Consider the following 13,010-nt stretch of genomic DNA (forward strand, 5'->3'; position numbering starts at 1 on the left):
TGGATCTAGATTATTGTCTTACTATAACAGATCAACATTCATCTTGTAATTGTTTGAAATGCTTTTTAAAAAGAAGGGTAATGTTTCCAGTTTTATGACTGTGTCAATGAACATCTAAAACAATTTGCTAAAAAGTAAAGAAATCATATTTTTACTAAAGGATCGTTTTAAATATAAAAGTTATATGCTTTAGTCATTAGTGCTTATAGGATAACATGATTACAATCCTATGCTACTAAAATATTGGAAAAGACCAGTTGGTGCTTACTGTTAAGTAACAGAATGGTACTCAGTAGTAAAAAAAAAAAAAGAATCTTCCTACAACACAAGTGGTTTTCTCTTTTAATTTTTTCTATAATGTTTCTTTGCATCAAAAATTACATAATTTGAAGCAAGTAACACATTTTTAGCAGTTTAGAATTATTTTTCCTCTGTGACAAATTACTTTTAAGACAGAGATTGATTTATTACAATACAAATCAGCATTTAGATAGCATATAGTTAACTTTCTTCCACTAATTCCATGAATGTACTGTACTTAATTCATATTCAGGGTCATAGGAAACCAATGCCAGCAGTATTAAATGCAAAGTAGTAGCAATCACAAGGCACTTACTTGTAAATACACACACTTATCAACACATGGCTGAGTAAACCTTACCTGCACAATCCCATGTGAGGAAAATTGGAGCATCCAGAGAATGCAGACACCTGGGGTCTCATGTATAAACGTTGCATACTCCCATTTCACACTCAAATTGTGATGTATATTTTCACGCTAGCTAAAACCCTGGCATACGCAAGTTTTCCGCTTAGTTTTGCAAACTGGCGGCACCCAGCGTCAAAGCAGTGCTTTCGTTCCAGTGTGGTTTCCCTTTCTTTTTTAGATCAACATCCCAGATGTGGCTTTATCATATAAACTGAAATTAACTGCATATTGTTTATTAGTTTAAGGCATCTGCTTGTAATTAACCCGTAACAATATAATGGTCTACGGAATAGTCAAAGTATTCCAAATACCATAGCTGCTTTAGCATTGTTACTCTCACTGCACCTTCTTCTTCTTTCAGCTGCTCCTGTTAGGGGTTTCCACAGCGGATCTTCTTTTTCCATATTATTCTCACTGCACCACTCGGAGTAGTTATATCACTGTATCTGAGTGTGGAATCACAGCAAAATATGTTTATGACATTATACAGATATAATGTTAACATCATTTAAATAATTTATATTGTTAATAATTAAACATGTGAGGACATGGTGTCGCAGCGCTAGCAAGGAGCTGGCGCTCCGTTCACGGATTGTTCCTGCCTCGTGCTGTATTCTTGCTGGGGCTGCTGGGACACTGGAAAGATAGATGGATAGAATAATTAAACATGTACTATGAAGATATTTCAATGTTCCTTAAAAGTTTTGAAGAATCGGCATTCTCAGCTAAAAAAAGATGGCTTAACATCTATTACAGAACTGATTGTGTGGCGATTGGGTATTTGGAAAAAGAAAAGGAAGGACAGGAATTGGAGGTTAGTACTGTACATTTGAAAGAGACAGTACTGCTGCAATAAATTATTTCATTGAAGGTCTCGCACAGCACAGCAAGCATCTTGCGTGAGGCAGGAACAATCACTGCACCACCATGTTCCCATGTTTAATACATGCTTTAATTCCAATCATCATGAAAACGATATCAAGTATATATCTCAGTATTTTAATTATTCAGAGAGCTGTAATATCATGAATGTAATGGATTCTGTGTCCTGTCAGAGGAAGAGAAAGCCCATTTAAGAAGCCCGTAGTGATTCACACACATAGTACACATAGAAGAACATATACAAAACAAAGCATTTAATGTGCTACTTTAGTTACGATGGGATTTGAGAAACAAGTAAATGAAACGATTTTAAGATGAAGTTTATGATTTTCTACTTTAATGACAAAAGAAATTACATGAATAAAGTGGAAATTTCGAAATTAAAGTTGACATTTCAAGCTTTTTTCTCACTGTGTCCCTATTTTTTTTCCTCTGTACCCTAATAAGCTTTAATATGACACTCAGACGGTGTGCTATGACTCGCCTTTTCACGGCGACTTTGACATCTGACTTCTTTTTTATTTTGGGCACTGTGCGACTTTGTAAACTTGAGCTTTTGAGTTTCTCCGACACTCTATGTCACTTGATCAACTTCCTTTTGTTGTTTATACCACTGTTTCAACCAACAAATAGTTTTTCCTTGTCTCCATTTGGTATTCGCTGAAATTCTTCGATTTTCCCCCGTGCATTTGCCACTGCCTTTTCACAGAACGCTGAGCTTAAGGGCTATTTATATTGATTTGCATATTCAAAGAGGCGTAATTCTGGGAGGAGATGGAGCGAGACAGCAGGTGTGTGCACTTGCGTTACTTTTCACGCTGACCGGGATTTATAGAGCGAAGAATGTGGAAGTTGGCTAACACACAGATTTATGCATCTGGATTTTTTTGTGCGTTCGCACATTTCCGCTTTTGTCCTTACGCCATGTTTTAGAGTGAATTCTACGGACGGCGTTATGCATGAGGTCCCTGGAGAATGGAAACCCATCAAAGACATTGATTGATCCAGGATTGAACTGTGATTTCTAAATCTGTGAAGCGGCAGCTCAAATCAAGTCTCCAACCATTTTTGTAAAGTAAACTAGAACTAGAATGTCATGAATAACTCTTCCATAAGGGTTATTATTACATTATCACTTACAGTATAATTAGTTTCATTCTCCTCATTAGTCTAATTTTAGTAAATACCTCATTTCATGGTATTTAAAGAGCAAATAATCAAGTAAAAAGTTAGTTCTTTTTCACTTTGAGAAGCAGTACGCATTTCAAAAATATTGGTAAATTATATTCAGAATTATCATTACATGCTGAGATACGCTTAATCTAATTTGTTTGCAGGGAAAATCTGCAAACTAAACACAAGCTGTGACACCAGTGCAGTATTCAACTCCGGAATTATTATTAATATAACAACATTTGCAAGTACATTATTACTGAAATTCAGTATGTTTTACCTCTCTTATTTTTGAGATTTTCAAACTCCCCTGTTTTATAGTAAAGATGTGCAGATTTTGCCAAGCAATGGAAAAGACTGACAGGTTTTGTGGTAAGTCTTTCCTGTGGGACATTTGAACTACTCGTTAACACTTCCACTTAATCCCTCATCTTGACAGTTGACTTTGGAAACATCACCTTAAAGCAGATTTACGAAAGCCCTAATTCAAGTTCTATTGGCTGTAATGTTTTAAGTGTAAAATTTTTAAATTGCACATTTGTATTAATGGTAAAAGTTGTGCAATAACATGAACATATTGTATGGTTTTATTTTATCAAGTTTGGGCAGGTATTTTTTAATGAATGAAAATTTAACTTTAAACTCAGAAATAACAGGAAATCATGCCCTACAGCACTAATTGACTAGGGAAACAAGTTTTCTAAATCAGGTTTTCTATTTGGTTCAGCTTGTTATGCTTTAAAGGTTTACTGTCTTTCTTTATTCACAATGTTATTACAAGTCTGTAGCCATTTCACCATAGATCACTTAAGGCATTGTTTGCATTTATTAAGAATGTTGTAGCTAATAAACCAAAAAGACAGTTATGAATTGTTTGATGTTTTCATTTCTCCATTTAATTCCAGGTAGTATTCTCACCCAATATATTTTAATTACTTATTTATATGCATTACATTGATTAAGCACAAATAAATTATTTAGTTTATTTGGTAGAATGATGAATCATTGTTTCTGTGGTACAAATTTCATGCAAGCTACACCCCTCTTGTCCATGCTTGTTAAATGGTCCAAAATATTCCTGGCAATGTTCCTGAATCATAATCTTAAAGAATGTGAACAAATCCTATGTGCATTTTATGGCCTGTGTAGTGACTTTGATTTAGGATGGTAATTACTTTATTATCTCAATGCTTTAAGGCTTTTTAACAGTGATTGTGTTTTCTCAGGCGTCCTTTCCCGGAAACTTGCATTTGGTGCTGGTGCTACGGCCAACAGGATTCATTCAAAGGACAGTGACTGATATTGGATTTCGTTTCAGTCAGGAAGATTTTATGCTCAAAATGCCGGTAAGACATAAACATTTTCTACAAGGTCTTACAGTATTTTATTATGAATCTATTATTTCAGTTGTTCATATATCCTTGTGAAATAAATGCAAACAACACTGTAAAAAGGTTTGGGGCAGCCACCCCATATACTTGAGAAGTTGGCTGAAAAAGGCAAAGGTTGAAGCAATTGGTCTTTACAGACATTAGTTGAAAATAGAACTGAGGAGTTAGGCACAATATGGCGGTTTTAACGCTGGTCAGGGGAAATTTTGTCATCAGGGCAGGAATCGGAAGTGATGTCATTGGGCCTGGAACCAGAAGTGACGTCGCTGGGCCCAGGTGGAATTTCCTGTGGTTGGTCTGCAGAGGAAAAGGAGAAATTATCAATGTACTCCGCCACCACCAGGTCCAGCATGGAATTACCCTCTTTTGAGCCCTTTAGCTGCCTCCCATGCGCACGTGTGTGCCTTGGCCCCCCTCAGACCAGATCCATCGGGTGAGGAGTTCCTGAATGAGAGGTCAATGAACGAGCAAAAACTTGTACAGTTGTAGGTCTAAAGACCATCTTGTGACACATGGGTTCGACTCCTTGAGTAAAGCCATCCACTGTAAAGGTGCATGATCCATATGCTCAGCACAGCACCAAGACCTGTATCCAAAGCATCCATCTGGAGGATGAAATGCAAAGATAAGTTAGGAGTTTTCAAGAGTGGTGCCAATGCAAGAGACTGTTTTAAGTCACTAAATGCAGTCTCTGCGTTGGGATCCCATACCACATTGTTCGGGGTCCTTTTCTTTGTTAAATTAGTCAAGGGCACGTCTCTCACAGAAAATTGGGATACAAACTGCCAGTAGTAGCCCTCTAAGCTGAGAAAAGCTTGGACTTGCATCATGGTCTTTTGATGGGGCTATTTCAATATGGCATCTACTTTGGAACACTGTGAACTCATGGTACCTGGCCCACTATGTAGCCTAAATATTGGGCTTCTCTTAACCCAAAGAAATATTTCTTTGGATTAATTTGAAGGCTGGCTTTGCCTAATGCCCACAATACCGCTTGGACCTGCAGTAGGTGCTCCTTCCACGTGCTGGATAGATGACCACGTCATCCGGGTAGGCAGCACTATAGGAGTTATGAGGACGGAGCACTTTATCCACCAGATGCTGGAAGGTTGCTGGTGCCCCATGTAACCCAAATGGAAGGACATAATACTGCAATACTACTAGGGGTGCTAAATGCAGTATTTGCTTTTGCAGAGTCTGTTAACACTAGAATTACCAGAGCCTGCGAAAAAACTCGTAGATCCGTCCCACCTTAAATCGCTTCTTAAATCCGTTCACACCTCTTTGCCAGCGTCTTTTGTCATCTAAATGTGCTGATAAAGACAAGCTGCAAGCAGCCGGCTATTTCATCCCCCCACCGACTTAGAACGTACACAAACTTCTCCCAGCTCATACCTTGATTGATTATCTGGGAGTGAAGTGGAGTTTTAGAGTGGAAATAATAGATCGTTATTTGGAACACACGCATTTCATGTGTGTTCTGTTTCTACAGTAATCTGTGTAAACACATTGTTAAAACAGAAACTTTTTCATATTTTAGTAATAAATGTTACAAAATGTAGGCATAAACTATAAAATGTGTGAAGCCTGAAGTCCAAACATCAAATAAACACTTTCACAAAAGGTTCAAGAATGATACAACAGCTTCCGCGGTGTACTGTTAAGATTTGCTGACTCCGAATGCAATAGGCCTGCCGGGCCTCAGAGACTTGAGCTCGATTCCCCGCTGGGGAGGAAATGTTATTTTTTTTTTCTTTTTAACCTTCGCCGCTGTGCCTGCCTGCCCTGAACTCCCTGTCTATCTATATAGTAATAACAGTAATTTTATTATTATATAGCAGCTTCCCTGTCTGCCTATCATATAGTGCCTTTCCTTCCTATCTATATATCTATCCCCTTATCTGTTTTTATATATCTGTTATACAGTGCCTATGGGGTGCCAAGCAGGCAATTACAATGATTTTCAGAACATATAAAGTCATTCCTGAATATATAAAATCAGAATTAGAATACATAAAGTCATTACCGAATATATAAAGTCATTACCGAATATATAAAGTCGACGTCGGAATATATAACCTCATTCCTGAATATATAAATTTAAAGTCAGATTATATTGATATTGATTGCAACGACTCAGGCACATTTTTAGTAAACTCAATGAGTTCCTAATACAACGTAATGAAATAAGTTAATAAAAACATCTTCAGAAAAATATTTTTAATAAACCCACTGTTCAGTTAATTCATTCAAAATGATGTATGTGCCCGGCATTTTGAACACTATATTTATTTATTCTTTTTGTATGGGTGCATTTTTGGACGAACCTCATAAGCCCGATCGACTCTGAGTGGCTTCTGTCGAAGTTTACCTTTCACTAATACAAGTGAAATGACGAGCATGGAAATTTTATATATTCAGGAATATTTTTATATATAGTGGTGCTTGAAAGATTGTGAACCCTTTAGAATTTTCTATATTTCTGCATAAATATGACCTAAAACATCATCACATTTTCACTCAAGTCCTAAAAGTAGATAAAGAGAAACCAGTTAAACAAATAAGACAAAAATATTATACTTGGTCATTTATTTATTGAGGAAAATGATCGAATCTATACTAATAAAAGGCAAAGCCCTCACTGACTCACTCACTCACTCACTCACTCACTCATTCATCACTAATTCTCCAACTTCCCGTGTAGGTAGAAGGCTGACCCCATCTTCACAAAATTTGGTAGGTGGCTTCCCTGCGCTAACCAAAACCAATGTACGTACTTATTTCGGTGGTATGACACCACTGTAGGCCGCCATATTGAACTTTCCAACGTCACTAATTCTCCAACTTCCCATGTAGGTAGGAGGATGAAATTTGGCAGGCTCGTTCCTTACAGCTTACTTACAAAAGTTAACCAGGTTTCATTTCGAAATTCTACGTGTAAAGGTCATAACGGTCAACAATGTCCGCCATGTTGAACTTTCTTGTTTATGGCCCCATCTTCACGAAATTTGGTAGGCAGCTTCCCTGCGCTAACCAAAACCAATGTACGTACTTATTTTGGTGGTATGACGCCACTGTCAGCCGCCATATTGAACTTTCCAACGTCACTAATTCTCCAACTTTCCGTGTAGGTAGAAGGCTGAAATTTGGCAGGCTCATTCCTTACAGCTTACTTACAAAAGTTAAGCAGGTTTCATTTCGAAATTCTACGCGTAATGGTCATAACGGTCGACAACGTCCGCCATGTTGAACTTTCTTATTTATGGCCCCATCTTCATGAAATTTGGTAGGCGGCTTCCCTGCGCTAACCGAAACCAATGTACGTACTTATTTCCGTGGTATGATGCCACTGTCGGCCGCCATATTGAACTTTTCAATGGTCTTTGTTACTTATGGGCCCATCTTCAAGAAATTTGGTACGCAGGGTTCCCAACGCTAACTGATTCCTACTTACCTACATATATATGTCCATAGCCTGCAGCTCGATCACCGCGTGAGGCGGCATTGGGTCCCACATCCCAACGCCTCCCACGTTGTTGGCTGCCTGCCTATATAAGACCGCCCGTCGCTCCAGTCTCTACATTCCCTTCCTTGCTACGCCACAGGATTCACGTCTCCTTTCTGATAACTACAGCCTTTTAATTTAATCCACGGCTTCTCCGCTGTTTTATTGTTCATTTATTACGATTATAGTTATTGTGTAGGTATTTTAGACTTTCTTTACATTGTTCAGGTACCCATTTCCTTTATCATTCCAAACGTACCCCCATTAACATGTCTATCGAGGTGATCACCATCAATCAAAGAACTGTCACTTACCAAGTGGTTTCCATGCCCGGAGATGGCACCTGCCTTTTTCCATTCTCTTTGTTACATATTGCACGGCCATATCAGGCTCACTCTTGATATCCGGAGGAACATTGTGTCTTATTTATTGAATGACTGGGACAGGTTCAAGGTGTGGACTGATGACGGTACAGGAGATAATTATACTACACAGGAGCACCAGAAGAGAGAAATGCTTAAGCCCTTCACCTATGGTTCTGCATGTGAGTTGATGGCTGCCGCTAAATTGTTTGGTTGTCGCTTTCAAGTGTATCGAAATGGCCAGATAATTTACACCTTTCGACAACCGCCAATGCCTCTTAAACATCTTAGATTCACAGGTGACGGTTTCAGTGGTGGACACTTTGATGTTTATGAATGTTTCAACTCTCAAAAGCTGGATGTGAAGTTATTGATGAAACTGGTTGTATACTTACAACGCTTGACAGATACCGAATGTCTCTTCAACACAAGTCCTACAAATACTGTCGTAATTGAAAAAAACAATTATGACAGCAGCAATCCAAGCTGTGAGATTTGAAACAAGATTACTTTTCACATGGCCAACTGTACGTTGCATGCTCAAGAGTAAGCTCAGTGCACAGCTTGGTCATATTACAATCGGAGGGCCGAACTCACAATGTGGTATACAAAGAGATCCGTAACAAATAATTATTGGTATATTTTCCCTCAGTTTAAAAAGGTTTAATTTTCTTCTTAATAAAAATTTTAAGGCAGTACTTCGCCGCTGCGAAGCGCGGGTATTTTGCTAGTCTATACTAATAAAAGGCAAAGTCTTCACTGACTCACTCACTCACTCATCACTAATTCTCCAACTTCCCATGTAGGTAGAAGGCTGAAATTTGGCAGGCTCATTCCTTACAGCTTACTTACAAAAGTTGGGCAGGTTTCATTTCGAAATCCTACGTGTAAAGGTCATACCTGGAACCTATTTTTCTCCATATACTGTAATGGAATTTACCTCCATGGCCATGGGGGGCAGAGCTGCGTGTCACATCATCACGCCTCCCATGTAATCACGTGAACTGACTGTGAACGCAGTACGTAGAAAAGAAGGAAGCGCTCCCAAAGAGCGCTGAAGAAAAACGCATACAAGCATATTCATAAGTGCAGCTACTGCGGAAACAGCACGGTGTAAACCATAAGTTAAAATTAAGTTTATGGACACACTCCCGCTGCCGTTTGTCATGCCTTCGTCGAATACTTTATTCGTGAGATACAAGATTAATGAGAAAACACGAGGTATAAACGAGACTTTGGATCACTTTGTAACGGAGTTAAAATTGCTGTAGCGAGAAACTTTTAAGTGCCGGGTCTTAGCTAACATTAAATAAAGCCGTGGACATCGCAACATCACACAAGAGAGCAGCTCACGTGAACTGACTGAACGCAGTATGAAAGTGATCACTTCCATGCATCAAACCTGTTCAAAAAACGCATTACACAATTGACAAGGTGGGAAAAGAATATGCTCCAAGCTGAGCTCCACAGCTATTATGGTCTTGCGGAAGCAACTTCGTCACGCTGCCACCAAATACTCACAGAAAAATCCACAAGTTAATACACATGCTGTCTAGAGTTTCTCCACACTCAATGTATTCCTCGCATCCCCGTTATACCCTCTGATCTCCCATTTCAATTTAGATGCCTCCAATTTCCAGTAAGGCTCTGCTTCGCAATGACATGTAATAAGTCTCAGGGACAGACCCTACAAAAGGTTGCCATTGATTTCAGGCAAGATTGCTTTTCTCCTGGAGAACTATACGTTGCATTCTCAAGAGTGAGCTTGCGCAGCTTTGTCATATTACAACCAGAGTGCTGAACTGACAACGTGCTATATAAAGAAAACTATAACAATCGTAATAAACGAACAATAAAACAGCGGAGAACCCGTGGATTAAATAAAAAGGCAGCTTCCTTGGCAAAGCAAGGAAAAAGGATGGCCTCATATGTTGTTCGTTTATAAAACAGCAGAGAAGCTGTGTAAAGGTTTCACAAAAAACCAGTGGAGCACCTTATATGCGCAGGCAGTCAGCTAAAGAAGGGAATCAATAAATATCTATAATCGTAATAAATGAACAAAATATAGCGTACAAGCCGCGGATTAAATAAAGGAAATGGGTACCTGAACAGTAAAGTAAGTCTCGAATAGCAACACAATAACTATAACAATCGTAATAAACGAACAAAAAAACAGTACAGAACCGCAAAGCAAGGAGAAACGACGGCCTTATATGGCGTTCGTTTATAAAGCAGCGGAGAAGCTGTGTGAAGGCAGCTACACAAAAAACAGCAGAGCGCCACACTCTGAATGTATTCCTCACATCACCATTATACCCTCTGATCTCCCATTTTAATTCGAATGCCTCAAATTTCCAGTAAGGCTCTGCTTCGCGATGACAATTAATAAGTCTCAGGGACAGACCCTACAAAAGGTTGCCATTGATTTGAGGCAACATTGCTTTTCTCCTGGACAACTATACGTTGCATTCTCAAAAGTAATCTCAGTGCACTGCTTGGTCATATTACAACCGGAGTGCTGAACTGACAACGTGGTATACAAAGAGATCCTTAACAGATAGTTATTGGTATATTTTTTCTTTCAGTACATGTGCCTTCCCTGTTTATTTATATATCTAGTGACTTCTCTGCCTGTCTGTCTCTCTATTATGCAGTGCTCTGTCTGACTGTGTGTTATGGATCTTAAAAATAACAATTATAAGGACACTTGTTCATGTTAATTGCAGTCTCAGTTGTTAAAAAATATTTTAAAAGGAGCATCCCGCATGAAAATATAACGATCTCATTAACTGACAGTGCATAACAATTTATAAATTTTATGTCCGTTTGAGGTTAAAAAGAAAAAAATAATAGCACATTTTCCCCAACGGAGAATCGAACCGGGGTCTTTGGGGCATGGTAAGCCTACTGCCCTCTGAATCACCAAATCTTACCGCTAAGCCACAGAAGCTGTTGCATTGTTCTTGAACTGTTTGTGAAAGTGTTTATTTGATATTTGGACTTCATGCTTCACACATTCTATAGTTTATTCCTACATTTTGTAACAATTGTTACTAAACTATGAAAAAGTTTCTGTTTTAACAATGTGTTTACACAGATTACTGTAGAAACGGAACACACATGAAATGCGTGTGTTCCAAATAACGATCTATTATTTCTACTCTAAAACTCCACTTCACTCCCAGATAATCAATCAAGGCATGAGCTGGGAGAAGTTTGTGTACGTTCTAAGTCGGTGGGGGGATGGAGTAGCCGGCTGCTTGCAGTTTGTCTTTAACAGCACATTTAGATGACAAAAGACGCTGGCAGAGAGGTGTGATAGGTTTTAAGGTGGGACGGATCTACGAGTTTTTCATTGAGGATGTCGTCCACTCATGGCATCAGATAAGTGTCAAATTGGGAGACTTGATTAAGTTGCTGGAAATCATTGCAAAACCTCCAACTTCCGTCAGACTTAGGGACCAAAACAATAGGGCTGGACCAGGGACTAGGACTTTCCTCTGTCACACCTAATTCCAGCATACACTTGATTTCCAGTTCCACTTCCAACCTTTTTGCTTCAGGAAGTCGATATGGGTTTCTTCAAACGATCATCCTGGGGTCTGTCATGATGTCATGCGCAATCAGGGAGGTCTGTCCAGGTTTCTTGTTCACCACCTCTTGGACAGACAAAGTTAATTTCTGATTTGTGAGCAAAGAGGGGATGGATCTGCGAGAGGAGAGGTCAGGCTCCCTTTTATTGCCCAGAATGGGCCAATTTGTAATGATATTTAGGTGAATTTTAAGGTGTGAGGGTTTTTACTCTAAATGTCTACAGCACACAACATATCCTGCTCCAACGACAATGTGCTTATAATGAATGCCTTCAATATTGCATTGAAAAATCTCAAATACTGGGCTTAGTCATTTTCTACCAGCTATATTGATCTCTGATTCTATTCCAGGCACAAACAATTTATAGACAAAATTTTTCCACTTGCAGGCCTGAAAAGATCAAAAATCAGAAAACAGAATCTACTGTGTTCTGATATTGGAATTCACAGGGGCTTAGGAAGAATAGGGCTATTAGGCTTGAATCAGTTTTCAGACCCTTGAATCAGTTTTCAGGCTTGAATCAGTTTTCAGACCCCACCTAGTTGTATTGAGGGAAACAAAGAAAAACAAGCATGTAGTGTCAAGGTTAGGGGCAATGAGACTTGAATAGCCCATGTATAAGAACAGTAAACCCATAATGAGCAGAGCAGGTAATAAGAGTATGGACAGGCACAAAAAGACAGCATGTGAGATTAAGAACAATATATACATTATCTAAACCTGTTTATCCAGAGCAGGATCACAGGAAACCTGGAACCTACGCCTATCCAAGTAGGTTTGGATATAAGGCAGGAAAAATCCTGGGTGCAAAAACTGGAAGTGATGTCATCAAACCCAGGCGAATTAGTGTTCTCTGCCACCTCCCGCCTCCCATGCGCACATATGTGACACCCTGTAGCATTCAGTAGCCAAATATTCTTATCACATTTTTACCTTTCAGTTCAGTAAAATTCATCAGTTTGTTTCCCAAGACTGCTGCTTCTATTTTAGGGCTGTGAACAACTAGAATTTAACCAGAGACACTGGCTGAATGTCAGGACTCAACCCAGACAGGGATGTCAGTACATCATAGCACATTTTAACACACACAACCACACTTCCTGAACATTCGGACAGTTTAAGAAATATTTTTGGAACGCAGGAAGAAAGTGGGGAACCTAGTGGAAATTAATCAGGATAATGTAACCATGGGGTTTGAATTCAACTGGAGCTGCGATGGAGCAAAACTTGCCATTCACCACTTCGAATCAGTTCAAAAATGTATAGTATTTCACAGATTACTTAAAAATGAAAATATAAACGTGGTATACAGAACTGAGTCAATTTCCTGTAATTTGTTAATTGAAAATAACACATGGTTTATAAATAAGAATTAAGTTTCTTTTAGTTACTTA

General features: G+C 38.8%; 1 protein-coding gene across 5 annotated transcripts in view; it reads left to right on the plus strand.

Moving 5' to 3' along the window:
• The window catches only part of mcf2a (MCF.2 cell line derived transforming sequence a), a 170,873-nt gene that overhangs the window by 79,629 nt on the left and 78,234 nt on the right, over positions 1-13,010 (plus strand). For all 5 annotated transcript variants that reach the window (XM_039766155.1, XM_039766157.1, XM_039766158.1 and 2 more), the window contains one exon: positions 3,991-4,110. In XM_039766155.1, the coding sequence (XP_039622089.1) occupies positions 3,991-4,110 (120 nt within the window). The remainder of the gene's footprint in view (positions 1-3,990; positions 4,111-13,010) is intronic.

The sequence above is a fragment of the Polypterus senegalus genome, chromosome 10 (genome assembly GCF_016835505.1).
Source record: "Polypterus senegalus isolate Bchr_013 chromosome 10, ASM1683550v1, whole genome shotgun sequence".
NCBI lineage: Eukaryota > Metazoa > Chordata > Cladistia > Polypteriformes > Polypteridae > Polypterus > Polypterus senegalus.